This window comes from Carettochelys insculpta, chromosome 12, assembly GCF_033958435.1.
Source record: "Carettochelys insculpta isolate YL-2023 chromosome 12, ASM3395843v1, whole genome shotgun sequence".
NCBI lineage: Eukaryota > Metazoa > Chordata > Testudines > Carettochelyidae > Carettochelys > Carettochelys insculpta.
Genome location: NC_134148.1, coordinates 28,887,250 through 28,906,470, shown reverse-complemented (window position 1 = coordinate 28,906,470; position 19,221 = coordinate 28,887,250). Strand labels below are relative to the sequence as shown.

The 19,221-nt window shown below is 41.7% G+C and overlaps 1 protein-coding gene across 1 annotated transcript in view; it reads left to right on the top strand.

The window, feature by feature from the left end:
* IL16 (interleukin 16) overlaps positions 1-19,221 on the top strand; it is a 75,370-nt gene that overhangs the window by 11,439 nt on the left and 44,710 nt on the right. The window contains exons 2-4 of the mRNA XM_075007065.1: positions 3,606-4,014; positions 17,000-17,136; positions 19,016-19,148. Coding sequence (XP_074863166.1) covers positions 3,649-4,014; positions 17,000-17,136; positions 19,016-19,148 — 636 coding nt within the window. The 5' untranslated portion in view covers positions 3,606-3,648. The remainder of the gene's footprint in view (positions 1-3,605; positions 4,015-16,999; positions 17,137-19,015; positions 19,149-19,221) is intronic.

The window sequence follows — 19,221 nt, the reverse complement described above, 5'->3', positions numbered from 1 at the left end:
CTCTCGTTCATTTTGACATACTTGAATTAACTGAGCTCCACAAGTTTTACTGTTTGTGGGGATTTTTAGGCAAGAAAGCATGCCAATAAAACACAAAACAATTGCATATGTTCTTAACTTTAACGTATGTTTGGAACTTTTTGTACATGCTTAAGTACTTTTCTAAATCAAAGCTTTTTTTTTTTCTTTTTAAATAATTGTCATATGTTGTAGGAGTCAGAACTTCTTTGCTTAAAATAAATACATATGTGCATACATACATTCTGTTAATTTTTTCACCGCATGGACATATTTAAAAAAATCCATTTCAGAAGAACATTCATGAAATGAGCTTTACAGGTCTCACCATCCAAGCTCCTTGGTAGCTCAGAACCTGGGGAACCCTTCTTTGTGAGTAACCTCAGCACTTGCCTCTGCCTGGCTTCTAGTTTCCTCAAGTGGCTGCTAACTGAAATGATCATAGGCACAGCGAGGTTAGTCTTTCTCATCACAAAACAAACCAGCAGTCATGTAGCACTTTAAAGACTAACAAAATAATTTATAAGGTGAAGAGCTTTCGTGGGGCAAGCTCATCACCTAATAAATTGTTTTGTTAGTCTTTAAAGTGCTGCATGACTGCTGGTTTGTTTGCTGACATGATCATAGTTCTTGCCAGTTTCTGTATCTGACCAAACCCCTTTGAGCTGACTGTTTTTGATAAAACTATGAGCAATAATTAGGGACTGGTACTGGTATTATTCACGGAGAAGGATTCCATTCAACAAAAAAGGGGAACTAGGGGAGGTAGAGCATTGCATGAGTACAGAACTGGAAGGTACAACTGTGCATTAGGATTAGACGTTGAAAGATTTCTTTCAAAACTGAAACTGTGGCACTTTGAAGCTCGGTCTCTGGATCTTGTATTCCTCTAGCATCTCCATATTTCCCCTCAGACAGCTGCTTTGCTCAGGTCCTCTAGTACAAATTATTCATTTTTTCCTTCTTTTTCTCAATATTTTCTTTGGGTTCTAGGAGTATTTGTGTGAAGGACAGGGGAAAGACAGGTGATCCTGAGGCTGTCTTGTAGGGTATTATTATACAGTGGAGCTAGCCTGATGTAAAATCCACTAGCCTACATTTTCAGGTAGTTGGACTCCCTTTTGCAGGTGCAATTTGCTTGTGCAAAATTGGCACCCACAGTTTTGCATCCCCAACAAAGTGGTGGGTAGAAGTCTCAAGTATAACCAGTGCTTTTTTTGTTAAAAAAAAAAAAAAGAAAAAAAAAGAAAGAGGAGCCCCGTACTCAGCCAGCTCCCTCCCTTCCCCGCCACCAGTCCCGCGGCTGGATATAGTAGGCCAGTCAACCTGGCTGTAGGGAGAAACCAGAAAGGAAACATGCAACTTATGACTTATGTCCATAGATGCAAAATTTGTACCCTTTTTCAAGTGCAGTTTGTGCTTGTAAAAACTGGAGCTATGTCTGTAGAGACTTATACCCACAGTCTCATCTCCCTGTGGATGCATTTTCTGCTGTGCTTTATTGTATTGTCTGTGATCTTTTTGGTAGTAAACATTTATAATAAGAACATGCCATTATTTTTTACAATGTCCAACAAAATCCTCTATCCATTGCGTCACAATTAGGATGTTCTGACACCTTCACTGGCACTTTCAGAGATGCTAAGGACTGAATGGAACATGAAGCTCAAACGAGCCTCTCAGAACTTTCTTTCCTGGTTGGGGTGTACCCATCCGGAGGCTAAAGAGATATTCCAGACAGTCAGTTTTATGCATTTAATAAATTTAGTGCTGGTTAAAAAGAAGGAAAAAAGAGAAATTCCAGTCTAAAGTATATGGTGCAAATTGTATGGATTAAAGCTAAGGGACTTGAAAAAACTCATTTTCAATATGCTTTTCAATTTAATGTAAACGACATACCACTAGTTTTCCTGGGCCTGGTCATTTTAATAAACAGGTTAAAAAGAAGATAAAGCAAGAGGAAAACCCCCTGTATAATTGCATAATTTATGACTAAAGCTGGCCAGAAAACAGAATTTCTGCTCTGTAGGAAATTCCAACATTTCAAAATTTTCTTTTATTCAGAATTGGAATGAAAAGTCATAATTTCCTGTGCATAGAGAAATTTGCAAAAAAGCAGAATCAGCAGCATTTTATCTAAATATAAAATCATTTAGTTTTGGTAAGATGAAACATTTCATTTAGATAACATTAAAAGATTATAATATATAACAATAAATATACTATTAAAATTAAAACTTTAATATGCTATAAAATATAAATGAAATTCCTTGAGGTGATAAAGTTGAAACTAAATGTCAACATCATAAAAGTCAACATCATAAAAATGAAATGAGAATGTCAGAATAATTCATCTAGACTTTTTTCCCATCAAAAAATTGACATGCTCCTGAAAAATGTTTTAATTTCAAATCTGCATTTTCTGATGAAAAATTTTGATACTTAACATTTATCAACCAGATATTTATTTTTCTAACAAGCTTATTCCTTTACTGAAAATTGATTTTATACAGTGCTAATTTTGATGTCACATTGCTACTCCATGGCATTTCTGCTCTGTTTTATTTTGATTTGGTATGCAGAAACAGACTCTGGAAAAAATAATTCATTTAATGGGTCATTTTTGCATTAATCACTTGACTTGTATTGTTGTATGAGGTTCAGTCCTTAATCAGGTATTCATAAATAAATGACATCAACAGGTCTCTCTTTTACAATTAAACATATAGGGTGCGTCTACACTAGGAACGAACTTCCAAGTTAACTTCAAAGTTAGGTACTACTTCAAAGTAGCCAGCAGAGAGTCTACACACGTTTTCCCTTACTTCAAAGTTAACATCGAAGTAAGGGAGCCCAACTTTGAAGTCCTTACTCCATTCCTGGGAATGGAGTAGTGTCCTACTTCAAAGTTTAACTTCAAAGTAGGGTATGTGTAAATGTTCAGCTTTGAAGTCTATTACTTCTAAGTTGTACTTTGAAGGAAGCAACTTTGAAATTATTTTTGTAGTGTAGACACCGCCAGAGTCTTTTAAGTGGACTTAGCTGTCCATCAGTATGTGTTTCATTTCAGCTTGACATTCCTTCCTTATTTGTGGCCAAAATCTACTTTTGCTAAACCACTTACAAATCAGATGTGCCAGGCAGAGAACTTAAATGAAACAATTTGATTAATCCTACTCGAATTATAATTCTTTCATAAATCAAGCCCCAAGATGAGCCTCTCCTACGTGTGCCTGCAGGACAGAATAGTGCTTTTATGTATTTTCTTTTCAATTTTGGATTTCATCCTGCAAATTCAGCAGAAACCAGAAGCAGCAGCACAATGGAAGCATCAAAAGCATTTGTTAAAACCAATCCTCTGGGCTTGGAGAGCATGTGAAGAAAATGAAAAGGTGAAGGAGAATTTAGTACAGCACTTCACAGAAATAAACTTTGCAAGTCATAAGATATCACATGGTTGTTAGCGAACTGAAAGGCTCTGTTGACTCGGTTTGCTCATCACAACTTTTCAGGAGTGTCAGTTATCGGGAGGGGAAATAGGATGGGGCAAAAAAACCTCTCAATTTTTTGTATTTCTGTTCCTCAAGGATGTTTAGCCGTTGAGAACGAGTGAAAGTTATTGGCACCATCATGCCACGTAAATGGGAACATGAGAGGAAAAAAGGCAGCGTCACCAGTTCACTGAAGATGGATCGACAGAGCAGCGCTGGGAGCCGTAAATCAAAAAAGTTTCGCTCCATTTCAAGATCACTCATGCTTTGTAATGCCAAGAACACTGATGATGGGTCAAGCCCAGATGAGAAATGTCCTGATCCCCTTGAGACTTCTACCAGCTGGGATCAAGAGGACGGTGAGAGTTGCCCTAGACTACAAATGCCATGGACTTCAGAAATGGATGACAGCATTCCTTATCCTCTTGTGAGCACCAATGAGGTGCAGTCCAAAGTAGAAGCAAATGAGAGCTGCAAGAATATGAGAAGAAAGTTCTTCATCAAGGTAGGCAAATTCACTAAATTATTGTTTATTTTGTTGCAAAGGCTTCATGGATGAGTCTTCCTCCGGGCACACAAAACTCTGACAATCAGTGCGGAGCTCATGAGCCAGCAGCGTTCTGACTCCACAGAAACAGCACATAAAATGTTTTACACTCTTGGACTGCAGAGTGTGTGCAGTCTGCTGGCTGACATACCATTGCAGTCAGTGGAATATTAAGCCATACTGAGCCATTCAGCAGCACAGCTGGTGCACTCTCCCTGGAATGCAGCAGATCAGCTGTCACAAAAGATAGTTGTCATGACAGCACAGATCATTTAAAATTTTAAAATGCAGGTCCACTGATGAGGCAGGGCAAATGGAGCAACTGCCCCAGGGCCTGGTGACTCAAAGGGGCCTGGGGTGACAGCACCTGGAGCACAGAACTGTTGAAAACGCTGCCAGAGTGCTGTGCTATGTGCTCTGTGCAGCTCATAGGGCTGCCTGGGGAGCCACATGGGGAGGAGCTGCTGCAGGGTGGCATCACGGTCTGGGTGGTGCCGAGGGCCACCTGCCCTTGACTGCCCCTTTTGCCTGAGGCCCTATCCCTTGCAGGAGTGCAGAGCTGACCCCTGCACCATGCCCAGGGGCCCAGCCTGGCTGTCATCTCCCCTGGAGTGTAGATGTGGCAGTACTAAGGGAAGTTTAGGTGATTTAATGATCTGTTGCTGGAGACAATCTACAGATATCATCCTCATCTTCATCATCAACCACCATGGGCTCAGCGCCTGTTGGTGTCTGATGCCTCTCTCACTATTTCCTTCCATCTTTCCATGTCCACTACAGAGTGGCTTAGTTTCTATAGACTAGCTCTGCACCAATCTACTATATCATCTATCCATTCTCTGTGGGGTCTGCCTCTCCTATTCAAACCATCCATTATGCTGAATATCAGGGTCACGATTCTTTGTTGGTCATTCATTCTGCAAATATGCCCGAATAGCTGTAACGTGCATTGTATAACCTTCTACAGTAGGGTCTCTTTTGGCTGTATTTTCCTATATAATTCCTCATTGGTGACCTTCTGCATCCATCCTATTCTCAGAATCTTTCTATAACAACTCTCCTCAAATACCAATATTCTTCTCTTCAAATCTTTCATTATCACCCCTGTTTCCCATCCATACAACATGCTGCTGAACACACACGTTTTCAAGATGCTCAGCTTCGTTCCTAAGCTAATTGCTTTGCTTTTCCAGATCTTATCCATCACCTTCAAACTTGCCCTTGCTTTCGCTGTTCTAGTCACTATTTCCTTCTTACAGTCTAGATCATACATTATGGTGCTCCCGAGATACGTGAACTTCTCTGCGTTCTCTGGTTCCATCCCATCTACACTGACCTTCCCTCTCATTTCCTTATCTCCAAATCTTCTTAACAGACATAAAAGAGGGACAACAAGTTATTAAAAACTGATGCTGCTTTTGTCAAGGGGAAATGTGGTAACTTCACCCTTCAGTTAGTAAGGCAAATAGGATGTTAGGAATTATTAAAAAAGGGATCGATAATAAGACAAAAGATATCATACTTCCCCTATATAAAACTATGGTACGCCCACATCTTGAGTACTGCGTGCAGATGTGGTCTCCTCACCTCAAAAAAGATATATTGGCATTAGAAAAGGTTCAGAAAAGGGCGACTAAGACGATTAGGGGCTTGGAACGGGTCCCATATGGGGAGAGGCTAGAGAGACTGGGACTTTTCAGTTTGGAAAAGAGGCGATTGAGGGGCGATATGATAGAGGTATATAAAATCATGAATGGTGAGGAGAAAGTGAATATAGAAAAATTATTTACCTTTTCCCATAATACAAGAACTAGGGGACACCAGATGAAATTGATGGGTAGTAGGTTCAAAACTAATAAAAGGAAATTTTTCTTCACACAGCGCACAGTCAACCTGTGGAACTCCTTGCCCGAGGAGGCTGTGAAGGCCAGGACTCTCTTAGGGTTTAAAAAAGAGCTTGATAAATTTTTGCAGGTTAGGTCCATAAATGGCTATTAGCCAGGGATAAAGTATGGTGCCCTAGCCTTCAGAACAAGGGCAGGAGATGGATGGCAGGAGATAAATCACTTGATCATTGTCTTCTGTTCTCCTTCTCTGGGGCACCTGGCATTGGCCACCGTCGGCAGATGGGATGCTGGGCTGGATGGACCTTTGGTCTGACCCAGTATGGCCATTCTTATGTTCTGGCCATTTTTCCAATTGAGCGATTACATTCTGAATACCTATAATTAATTTCTCCTACAATCTGAGCTAGATGCTGCCTATTTTGTCACTTTCTATGCTCGGGTGTTGCTCTGTGCTGTTAGACAACTACACTGTTTCACTCCAGAGGTGGCGTGTAACTGCCCATAAGCAAACTCAAACCTGAGACCTCTGTAGCTTCGTGTAGGTGTCTCTACAGTTTGAGCTTAAAGTCAGCTGGCTCTCAGCTCAGACTATTGAGGATTCTCACTCTCTCTGTGAAGTGGTCTTGGTGCCACTATATGGGACAGTGAACCACGCATAGGTGTGTGAGTTAAAGCTGTATTAGCGTCATAAGTAAAGCATCTCCTAATACACTGTACAGAGTTTGCCCAGTCATGTAGTAAGGACTTTAGAACTTTGAGAACCCTCTTGGTGACAGGAACTACGTACATATTACTTACCTAGGTAATACAAGCTGGTCCCCTCCATGGCATTCTAATGCCTATTAGATCATATCAATTGGAGTAATACAAATATAACTGTGTATGAGGGATCTGATTCCTTTGTATTAGCAATTAGCTCATATCCAAACTTCACATCCAAACACCAACTGAAATGTCTGGTGTTCAAACCCTAGATCCTAATCTACATTGTGCTGCTTGAGTTTCTCACTAATGATTGCAGCACATAGCCCGAATTAGACAAAAAGGGAATCAGGAGATTGTAGTGTATGATGTTTCAGTCTCAAAATGAACCTATTCTCCTCCTCATAAAAAACAATGTCAGAACATCAGAATGGCCACACTGCATCAGACAAAAGGTCCAGCTAGCCGAGCATCCTGTCTCCAACAAAGGCCAATGCCAAATGCGTCACAGGGAGTGAACAGAACAGGTAATCATCAAAGTGATCAGTCTCCTGTCATCCATTTCCAGCCTGTGACAACCAGAGGCTAGTGACTCCATTCCTACCCATCCTGGCTAATAGCCATTGATGGACCTCCCCTCCATGAATTTATCCAGTTTTTTTTTTAACCCTGGCCATGGCTACACTACCCCTCCCTTACAGAGCAGAAGAAGGGTGCTTTTGAAACTGAGGCACCCTTTCAAAGGAATCCCGACTGTACGGCTATTTTTATTTTGAAATCAGTACTTTCGACAGACCGGGTAGCTGCCATTATGCAAATGAGGTGCTGCATATTCATACCAGCACCTCATTTGCATTTTCGAATGGCTACATTCGCATGCCCCTTCTGAGAGGGAGGGGTAATGTAGCCACAGCCCCTGTTAAAGTCCTGGTCTTTACAACATCCTCTGGCAAGGAGTTACACAGCCCTAACATGCGCTGCATGAAGAAAAACGTCCTTTTGTTAGTTTTAAACCTACTGCCTATTAATTTAATTTAGTGACCTCTAGTTCTCATGTCCCACATTCTACTGCTTTCAATGGAAAGAAAAGAATGACTTAAATTGAGCCAGCCCCAAGATACTCAGTCACAAAGGATCTCTGCAAAAACACACCCTTCTTCCAGCATGGGAACAGTCCACACTCTGGCAGGTGAGCTTACTGTACAAATGAAAGCTGCTGGCCTCTGCCAGTCAAAGGAGTCTTCTCTAACTTCCTTGCACAGTGCATGTTTATGTGCTTCTCCACTGTTGCGGGTTGTCCATCCAATAACCAAAAGCACCTAGAACACCAACAACAACCACCAGGTATTCCAGCATACGACTTCTTGCTATTTTACCAAAGACAGTCAAGTCAGAAAATTTGGGTGTCTTGAATTTACACTAGACACATTAGGTACTTTGGAGCATAAGCTTTCGTGGGCAAAGATCATGAAAGCTTATGCTCTAAAATATCTGCTAGTCTCTAAGGTGCCACAGGACTTCTTGTTGTTTTTGAAGATACAGACTAACTTGGTTACCTCTCTGATACATTAGGTACTGCCGCTGGAGACCAATTACACATTAAATTAATCCTTAGAAATATAAATGTCCTCTGGTGGCCCTCATTACCTTTTGCCAGCAGTATGGGATCATGATGATGCCATCAGATCTTAATTTCTCCTCCTGAAAGGGCAGCATCATGTCCTTTGATCTCCCTTCTCGGTCATCTTGCTGAGGTTCTACAACAGGGGCCAGCAATCTTTCCGAGGTAGTGCCGAAATTTGACCTATTGACCTCTAGGTACGGTCCAAGTTCTGGTGATACTTTTAAAAGTCACCAATAGTCCTACTTACAACAGCTTCATTAATTAATAAAGTAAGAAGCAGAGCTGTGCTGTGTAGGTGGTGGTTAGCAGCATTAGCTGGTCTTTTGTTAATCCACAGGTGGCATGGCTTTGAGCAAACTCTGGGCTGCATGGGGGATGAGAGGAGGAGCTGAGCTTCCACCTCACATACTGATGAAAATCAGCTCATGTGCCACTCTTGGCACCCATGCTGGGGGTTGCTTGACCTCTGCTCTACAATACGCAATGAATCATAGAACACTAGGACTGGAAGGGACCTCAAGAGGCCATCGAATCCAGCCCCCTGCCCCAATGGCAGGACCAAGTACTCTCTAAACCATCCCTGATAGAAATCTATCTAACCTGTTCTTAAATATCTCCAGCGATGGAGATTCCACAACCTCCCTTGACAATTTATTCCACTGTTTGACCGCCCTGACAGTTAGGAACTTTTTCCTAATGTCCAACCGAAACCTCCCTTGCTGCAGTTTAAGCCTGCTGCCTCTTGTTCTATCCTCAGAGGCCAAGAAGAACAAGTTTTCTCCTTGCTCCTTATGACTCCCTTTTAGATACCTCTACATCCTCTCTACATTGTAGGCTCCTTCATGCAGCATGCATTAGAGAACACTTGAGTCCTCCCCTTAAAGCCCATGCCCTCAACCATCCAAAAGAAGATAGGCAGTGATTCTCTTCAGATCCCAGTGCACCTGGCTCTCTGTTCCTCTCTCTAATAGCTGCAGGAATTCACCGGCCAACGAAAGGCCCATTCTCATTTTAGGGAATCAGAATAGATTTTTCCGTGACATGACTATGGCATACAGCTGTGCCAGGCTATTGTGCTAGTCCATCAGTTTTCTGCTTTGCAGTACGTCCGGCCCTGCTTCCGGGGCTCTTGGCACTGAAGGTGCAAACAGCCTCCCTGAAGAGCTACACTGCCGGAGGGGAGAAGAGAATTTTTAAAAAGTGCTTAGTGACTTGCTATCCATTGCATACAGATGTGCGCTGTGCAGATGGAAATCCAGACCACTGAACTCTCACAGAGCAGTTCCTCCCAACAGCGGAAAATTCATTTTTCCTGTTTCAACCTTACCCTTTTCATTGTATATGATTCACTAGGAGCCATATCACGATTAAACTGAGTGTTTCCAGCATCACTTTATTTCAGGCAACTAGTTTCAGTTGCATACTCTGGTTGCAAATACAGGGCACGTCCTGCCTATTGACACAATCAGTATCAAATGAAATGCCATCATCTGATTGCCGCTATCCTTTATAATTACATAGAAGTAATGTTGCTTATCAGTGACTGTAACAAGAATAATAGAAGTACAACAAGGATCTTTGTCACTTGTCAAAACAGGGCAGTTGTGAGCAGATGGAAATGTGGAAACGAAGGCAACACTTCTGATCCCTGGAAAACATGATTGTTTTTGTTTGTTCTGCTCTGGAGGGCCACACTGACAGCTCACTGAAGCCCTGAGAATCATAGGACTGGAAGGGACCTTGGGAAGTGACCTAGTCCAATTCCCTTCACTCATGGCAGGGCAAAGTAACATCTAAACAGGTGTTTGTCTGACCTGCTCTTAAAACCCTCCAGTGACAGAGATGCCACAAATTCCCAAGGCAATTTACTTCAGTGCTCAACCACTCTGATTGTCAGGAAGTTTTTCTTAATGTCAAGTCTAAACTGCCCTTGTTGCAATTTAAGCCCCTTCTTTAAACTGTCCTATCCTCAGAGTTTAAGTAGAATAATACTATTACTTCGCTCTTCTAAAGTGCAGGTTATTTGAGAATCTTAGTTAACAGCCAGAAATTGAGCAGCATTCAAAAAGGACTTTTTGTTGCTGCTGTTGTTCCAGTTGGCTTACACTGATGTAGCTGCACTCTCATGCAGTGGCGGTAGTGTAACAAACGGCTCATACCAGTGCAGACAATCATCCCAGCTCCACCATAGTGATTTGTACCATTAAAGCAACAATAGTGCAGAAAACACAACATTGCAATGTCCAGCAGCATCGTCTTTACCGTGCTGACTTGCGTATTATAATAAAGTAGCAGATCATGCGGTTTATTTCGTTTGCTTCATAGTGAATGTCTAGGCAAAATCACAGCATTTTCTGTCTACTGTGACAATTCTGATAACTAATCCTGGGTGGCTGAGTTTCAAATGACTCCAGGGAACTCTAACTTGTGTAACGGTCTCACTAAGGAACATTATTCAGCACATGAAAATAAATAAATACTCTGACGTAAACTCAAACTGAAAATATCTTGGAAAGGTTCATCTGACATTCTGCTTATGCTATGGTTTTAAGGCTTTCCTTTGAAGGAGGGTCATTAAAAGCACTGTAGTCCCCAGTATGCTTTTTGGGGTTTATTTTAATCCAACTAATAAAGCATTAATAATTTCAGAATGCATGCTCAGAGACTAAACTGAAGGGTACATAATTCTACGTTCCCATTGGATAGCTAGGACTGAGGTGAAACAGAAGGTTTCATAGTGTCTGAGACAAAGTTCCATATACCTCTATTAAATATATATCCATATAAAAAGCTATCAAAAAGTTAGAAAATTAAAACAGGTCCATTTGGAAAAGTTGAGGACTGAAAGTGCTCTCCAAATCTTTTCGATACCTACAATATCTTTTTATTTCTAATCAACTGTCCTGGCAAGAACAGTCGGACAGTATTCACAGTATTCTTAACAGCATTTACCAAGTATTTGGTTATGTGAGTTCTACTGGGTGTGCTGGAATATTCCAACACATCAAGTTCTTAAGCGTAGATGACTCAAACTACTGTGACCTTGGCTAAAGAAAGAACTGATAAATGTAATGTCAAACCAAAGACTGGCAGTGTATAACTACTTACCCCTTAGCAGGATGATCACAGCAAAAGAATGCTCTAATCTGAATGTGTTCACCTGGCATGTACTGCGCAAAGCAGATTCTTGGACTTGCATATGTGCAGCAAACCATCAGGATACTGGCAGGTAAATAAGACGACCTGCATTCCAGCCTGTCTGCTCTTGAATAATTCTGCAGTGACGCTGGTGGTCTAGAATAGAAGAGAGAACATGTGAGACGTGCCTGACACTTGGTGCACTGACACTGAGGCAGAAGTTGTGGAAGGAGGGTCTCCTTGATAGAGCTACTGGGAAATCAGGGATCTCTAGTTATGAGGAAGAGTGGAAGGACTAGGGACACCCACCCTAGCTGGCATGCTCCTTTGGGCAGCCAAGCAATTTCAAGCAGTTACCCCTATCTAGTTTGCTCCTGCTTTTGACAGCCCTACATTATATAGATGGCTTCTCCTCCCTGTGTCACCCTCATCCATAAGAACATAAGAATGGCCATACTGGGTCAGACTAAAGGTCCATCCAGCCCAGTATCCCGTCTGCTGACAGTGGCCAATGCCAGGTGCCCCAGAGAAGGAGAACAGAAGACAATGATCAAGCGATTTATCTCCTGCCCTTGTACTGAAGGCTAGGGCACCATACTTTACCCCTGGCTAATAGCCATTTATGGACCTAACCTGCAAAAATTTATCGAGCTCTTTGTTAAACTCTAATAGAGTCCTGGCCTTCACAGCCTCCTCCGGCAAGGAGTTCTACAGGTTGACTGTGCGCTGTGTGAAGAAAAATTTCCTTTTATTAGTTTTGAACCTACTACCCATCAATTTCATTTGGTGTCCCCTAGTTCTTGTATTATGCCATGGTTGGGCAGTAGTATCTAACACCCAGTGAGTGTAATAATTGCCATGGCAATAAGGCTACACAGGAAGACAATACCTTGCAATGTTCAGGGGCAGATTTTCTGTGTGAAGGCCCAACTCCTAAAATATGGGAGTTAGACTTGTTGGTGGGTTGTAGAGCTCCATGTACTTCCACAAACTGTACCCCTTGCCTCTTCCACATGGCCCATGATCCCTCAGCACCTGAGAATTAAAAAACAACTCACTTTTCCATGGCAGCAGACTGTGATGTCTCAGACACAGGGTTATGGCATGACAGCTAGACAAACTTGTTTGGGACGGAGTCTATATTTATTCCTTCAGTTTCTTTATTTGTTCTCTCTCTTCCTATCCTCTCCTTCTTCCTTTCCCAGAAATGGGACTGTGATTTCAGAGACACATTATCCCTTGTTGAGTGATGGGGTGTGACATGAAGGAACTGGGTGATGCAAAAGGTAGGGCAGGTTTCTAGAGAAAAACATGGGAAAAAAACATCAGGGGGCTGGACTTCATTACCTCCTGACGTCTTGTCCAGCCCTAAGAGTCTATGATTCTGTGATAAGGCTTGTGGATGACTAAACACATCTATTTATACTGTGTGGTCTGTTTATCCATCAACCATCCATAGCCAGGTGTTTATGGGAACCTGAATCCTCAGCCCCGCTGCTGCATCATTTGATTAACTAATGTGTCATTGATCTCATAATCCCACTATTGGGAAGGAAGGCAACTGGTGAGAAGAAGGTAAAATGGAGAGGGACAAAGTAAGGGAGCCACATCCAATGACACAGTTCCAATAGCCTATGGATTTTTTTTTAACAGGTACCAGCTGGTATCTCCATTAACTGCAAAGAAAATTCTCAGACAGATGCTAGGAAAATAAATGGAATCTTCTCTAAAAGTTTTTAAAAGGGCCAGCTCCGCAGCAGACCATAAGAAAATCATTGGAGCTCTGATGATTTACAGCTCAGAAACAGTTCTATTCTCTTACTCTGCCACTGACTCAGAGACCACAGCTCCTTAGCAATGAGCAGGATACAGAACCCTAATATTTGCACTCCCTGTCATACTGTTATTACTGTTTTTTAAACAGAGTCTATCAGGTTATCATCATATGCCTGGTTTACTGACGACCAGACTTTTCTTGAACCACCCATGCACAGCAACGAATTTCATTTCAGACAATCTAACTATTGTAAGTTATATTCAGAATGCACAAAAGTGTTTCAGTTTCCAGTGAAGTCATGGTTACACTCATTTCAAAACAGCATCTGGAAGGAGATGTTTCAAGGCAGGACTCTCTGCTAGAAACAGCTAATAAGAAAATGACAGGAAAGGAGATCTCTGAAATGGTAGAGATAAAAACATCTTTAGATTTGGCCTTTGGCATGGCAAGAATGAAGAAAATTGATCAAGGGTTGCAGAAGAATCAGCATGAAAGATCAGCTGAATCTACGCACAAAAGGCTCCAAAAAGATCTTGAGATACTCCTGTGATTCAGATGTTTCATTCAGCCTGAGGTTTTGGGTTTTTTTTTGCTTAAATGTAATCGTACTAACAGTGCACTATTGAAAGGCTTTCATTTTATTTGCATGCTCAGGTCAATAAAATTTGAACAGATGTGAAATACATGTATCACCAGCTTCATTAAACTCTGTACGACAAAGCTGCCTCTACGTGAAAGTTTTTTAAAATATTTATTGGCAACTGACATGCATTAAACATATGTTCCAGTAATGACTAGGTCTGATGCCATAGGAGGAACCCACCTGCCCACCCATCAAACCTGCCAAATTTATTTTAACAAGTTCTCTACATTTGCCAGGTCTGGAACATTTGCCAGTCACCTTACAAAACCAACAGGACACTTTGAAAAATGGGCAAAACTCATAACTGTGCTGTTCTTGGAAGCACCTCCAGAGCATTTTTATATATAAAATAATAAATGAGACAGGAAATAAGACAGTATAGAGTAAAGCCCAAACAAATTGGCTGCTGTAATATTGGCCAATCTAAGAGTTTAAAAGGTTACTTTTATGTCATGTTGCTACAACTTGGATGTTAATATAATGATCAATGTCCAGGACTCAACAGTACAAATACTGACAATACATACAAATTGGTACACATTCCTCCAATCTTGTTAAAGCCTTTTGTGAAAGTAATACACAAAAATTAATTTCTAATGTGTTTGACAGTGCTAAACTGAAATTAGCCAAACCTGCAGAGATTATAGAGGGGATTTAAAACACAAATTATAGCTGTTCTCAACTTTTTGTGAGATACATAAGAGAATTAGCTTCCATTTTTGCATAGTCACTAATTTAATGCAAACAAAGATTGTGCCCAGAAAAATATCCAAACCACCTCTTATTATTTGACATTTGAATAACAGTAGCACTTTGAAATCTGAGTCACAATAAGGTCCCTATTTAATATATGCCCCTAAAGAGTTTGAGTTTATAGAGAAAACCATGAGGATGCCTGCATGGGAGCCCCACTAACTCAAATGGAAATAAAGCAGTTCTCCTTGCAGGAGAGGAGTCTAAGACCTGTACACAAAGGCTACGTGTACACTAGAGGGTTTTGTTGACAAAATTGATGGAGTGTCTACACACAAAATGCATTTTGTCGACAGTCTGTTGACAAAACTTGGCACTCCAGCCGACAGCATTCTGCCTCTCCGCAGTGAGGAATAATGCCTTTGCTGACAGTTTCTGTCAACAAAAAAGCCATGCAGATGCTCCAGGGGGCCCCTCTGTTGACAGACAGGGCTTCCGGTTCACCAGGCAGTGCTGTTTGCTGAGCTTCCAGGTGGCCGTTCTCTCTCTCGAGAGTGGCCAGGCAGTCTAGCTGCGCTCTGTCGACGGAGCAGATTGCTTTTTCGATTCGCTTTTGTGTGTAGATGCGATCTGTTGACAGAAGTTTTGTTGAAAAATCTCTTCTGACAGTAACTTCTGTTGCTAGATCACTGTAGTGTAGATATAGCCAAACTGGGGAACAGAGTACGATCACATGTGGATTTCAATGTGGGGAGGTTGCTCTAAATGGAGTGGAGCTTGGGACTGACTGAAAATTTGCCCCAATATGTGAAAAAATAAAATGCTCTAAATGTAAGTGCTCAACACTGCAAACCCTGACTCTTAAAGAAGATTTGCTCATGTTAGCAGTTCTATTCATTTCAAAGGGGCTATTCCTCGGAATAAATATTATTTATGTGAGAAAAGGTCTATACATCAAAGTTATTTCAAATTAATGCCATTATTTTGAAATAACTATCCTAGAGTCTACACAATGCAACTGCTATTTCAAAATAATTTCAAAAGAGTGGCTGGCTTATGTCAAAATTGGTAAACCTCATTCTACAAGGAATAGCGCCTATTTCAAAATAGTTATTAAGACAGGCTATGCCTACACTTGCATTCCTCTTCCAAAAGAGGCATGCAAATAAGGGAAATTGGAAATGCAAACGAGGTGCAGATTTACATATCTGGTGCCTCATTTGCATATTCGTCTTTCGAAGAACTTTTCAAAAGAATATGCAAATGAGGCACTAGCTATGTAAATCTGCACCTCATTTGCATTTTTTATTTCCCTCATTTGCATGCCTCTTTTGGCAGAAGAATGCAAGTGTAGACACAGCCAGAGGGCATAGAGGCCTATTTCTAAATAAGCCACAGTATAATAATGATTCTATTTTGACATAGGCCCTATGTGTGTATACACTCTATTTCAAAATAGCTAAGTCCTATTGCAAAATACATTTTTGTGTGTAGCTGCATTATTTCAAAATAAGCTATTTTGGAATAGCTTATTTGGCATAAGGCTACTGTGTTGACATATCCCGAGCCTGAATTCTGAATAGAAAATGAAACAGACATTGTTCAGGCCTTTGCTTGGACCATACTGCCGCTTACCCCTGCCAGCCCATAGCATGGCCAACTGCATCTGCACAGGCTTCACCAGGCTGTAGATATATGGCCAAGGACTTAGTGCAAGAATCTTGCCGGATGCTATGATAACACATCAGTTTTTGGAAGCATGAGTGTTTCCTGGTAAATTTTATGCATGCTTCTATAGGCAGTATTTGGAATTGTATTGGTATGAGTTTCTCAGCCGTGCATAAAGCCACACTAACAAAATAAAAATGGTAGTTTAACTGTATTAGCCACTAGGGGCTCAATATTATATTACTGGAATTCAAACCCACTCTCTCTTTTTTGGTCCAAGGTGCGTGCATACTTCTTTCAGGACCATTAACCGCTTGTAGTGTAGTAAGGAGAAAACAACAGTAAAACAGAAGGCAAAATGACTTCAAGTATAAACTTGTCCCAGCATATTTAATGTATTATTTTTCTCTTTCCTTTCCCTTTCACAGGCAGACAACTCACACATTTCTATTGCTAAAATCCGTCAACTGCTCTCTTGCCCTTTAATGGCAACACAATTGTTCTATAACAGCTTCCTATGCTAATCAGAAGCCTTTGCAGTACCATAGAGAATTGTTTGAGAAATTGACTAATATCTCACCCACAGGTAAACTCCATTCAGCTCCCACTTTTCTTGAGTTTAGAAATACCCTGGACCTCAAACAAGAAAATTCTTGCTTAAAAATAATCAAACTGTAGGTAAGTTTATTATCATGACAGAGGGGTAGTCTGTAGTGTCACAGAACACAAGCAGTCCTGCAGCACCTCAAAGTGTGTAACGTGCTTCTGGACTGCTTGTTTTTATTATTTTATTATTGTTATTATTTACTTTGATGCAATTAAGAGCTTTTGTTTTCATCTTTCTGAACCAGGATGGCTGCATCTGGAGGCTTTGCATAGCCACTGGGAGCGAGGGCCTGGGGATCCAAGTGTCTAGAAGCTCCGACTGCACTTCTGCTGGGAAAGGGTTCACAGTCAGCCAAGTGATCAATGGAGGTGCTGCCTACAGGTACTTGGTTTATAAATATTATTATGGACTTGATGGTTTTTGCAGGGTCTATCTTTTGACTCTAACTGCCTCTAGGAATCTTAAATCCAAAGGAACACAGTGATGCACTAACACAGAGCTTAAAAAATGAATAAATATATTAGAAATAAAAGATGCAGCCATGCTCAGCTCTAACTCTTTTCAAATACGGATGGTAGAATCATACAAGTGTAGGACTGGAAGGGCTCTCGAGTGATCATTTAGTGCAGCCCGTTACACTCAAGGCAGGACTACATAACAGTTAGACCATTCCTAACAAAGCTTATAAAACTGTTCTTATAAAACTTCAATGACAAGAGATTCCAAAACCTCCCTAGACAATTTAGTCCAGTGCTTAACCACCCAGACAGTTAGGAAGATTTTCCTAATGTCTGACCTAAACCTTCCTTGCTTCAGTTTACACCCATTGCTTTTTGTCCTATCCGCAAAGATTATGAGAAAAATTTCTTTTCCTCCTTCTTGTAAGAACCTGTTATGTACTTGAAAACTATTGTCATGTCAACTCTCAATTTTCTCTTTTCCATACTAACCCTCCCCACACAATTTTTATAAACTTTTCTCCTGGTCCATGTTTTCTATACCATTAAATCATCTTTGGTGCTAACCTCTGGATTTTTCAAGTTTGTCCACATTTTACCTGAAATTTGGCACCCAGAACTGGAGACATTACTCTAGCTGATGCCATGTCAGGGCTGGGGAAAATTCAAGCATGTACTTCCTGTGTTTTGCTTGCAACATAACAAAACAATGTTAGTTTGTTTTACAGCAGTTTCACACTATTGACTCATACTTAGCTGATGGTCCACTGTGACCCCCACATCCCTTTCTGCAGTATTTCTCCTCAGACAGTCACTTCCCATTTTGTATGTGTGCAACTGTGTTCTTTCCTAGAGAGGAGTACTTTGCACTTGTCCTTATCAAATATCATCCAATTTCTCCAGTTTGTCCAGCCCATTTTGAATTTCAAACTTATGCTCCAACATCCTTGCAACCCTCCAGCTTGGTATTATCCGCAAACTATAGGCATGTCTCTCTATGCCTTATCGAAATAATTGTTTAGAGAGATGGCAGCTTGTGCATTGTACAAGGTTTGTGCTGTCTTATCTATAATAGCCCTTCATAAAGGGGCACCATGCTACCAGAAACAGTGGAAGGCATTCTGGCCCTGTGTTCTCTTAAGAGAGCACTGTATACGGCAGTGGTGGGCAGCCAAGACCAGTGAGTGGGACTGCATAAGTGGCCCCCTCTTTGTCTCAATGGGCCGCCGCTGGGCATGCCCCATGTGGCTCCGTTGCACTGGGGCCCTGCTCTTCCTGCTTGTCCCTCTCCTTCCCAGCACTTTGGGAGTGCTATGAATGGCTGATTTGTGTGCTGGCTACACTTCTCCCTCTCCCTCCCAGAGTTTGAACACCCACAAAGAGCTGCTTTGCAGCATCCAAGCTGGGAGGGAGGGAGTGAGGAGTAGGAGGAAGTGTGGGTGGGGCTCCAGTGCTCCAATGCATGAGAGGCACATGGGAAAGGGGGCAGACAGGGATCCGCAGGCCACAGTTGGAACCCCAGGGGGCTGCATGCGGCCTGGGGGTTGCAGGTTGCCCACCACTGGTATGCAGTCCTCTGTGAGGCTCAGACTAGTGGGGGAAGAGGGAACTCTTTGGAATGTCTCGTGCAGTGAGGAGTGCTGGCAGAGGCCATCTGTGACTGTAGCTAACCCCCGTGTCCGGGTGTTCAAGGTGGAAGGCGAAAGGAGAGATTTCATATGGTTGCTTTAGGGGCAAGACACCGAGATTATGCTGCCTTGTGTTTGGATCTGTAATACTGTGGGTGTGTTTAATTTTTATAGGGATGGCCGCCTAAGCCCAGGGGATGAACTGTTAACACTAAACGGACAATCACTTCGAGAGCTCACCAGTAAAGAGGCTGAATCTCTCATCCAATCAGCAACAGGCCTGGTGAATTTGGTGATTGCTAACAAGGTAAGCACAAGGGCTGTGGGCCACCCCACATCTCCATGGCATTTCAGTTGCATTTCCTGAAAGACAAGAGGAA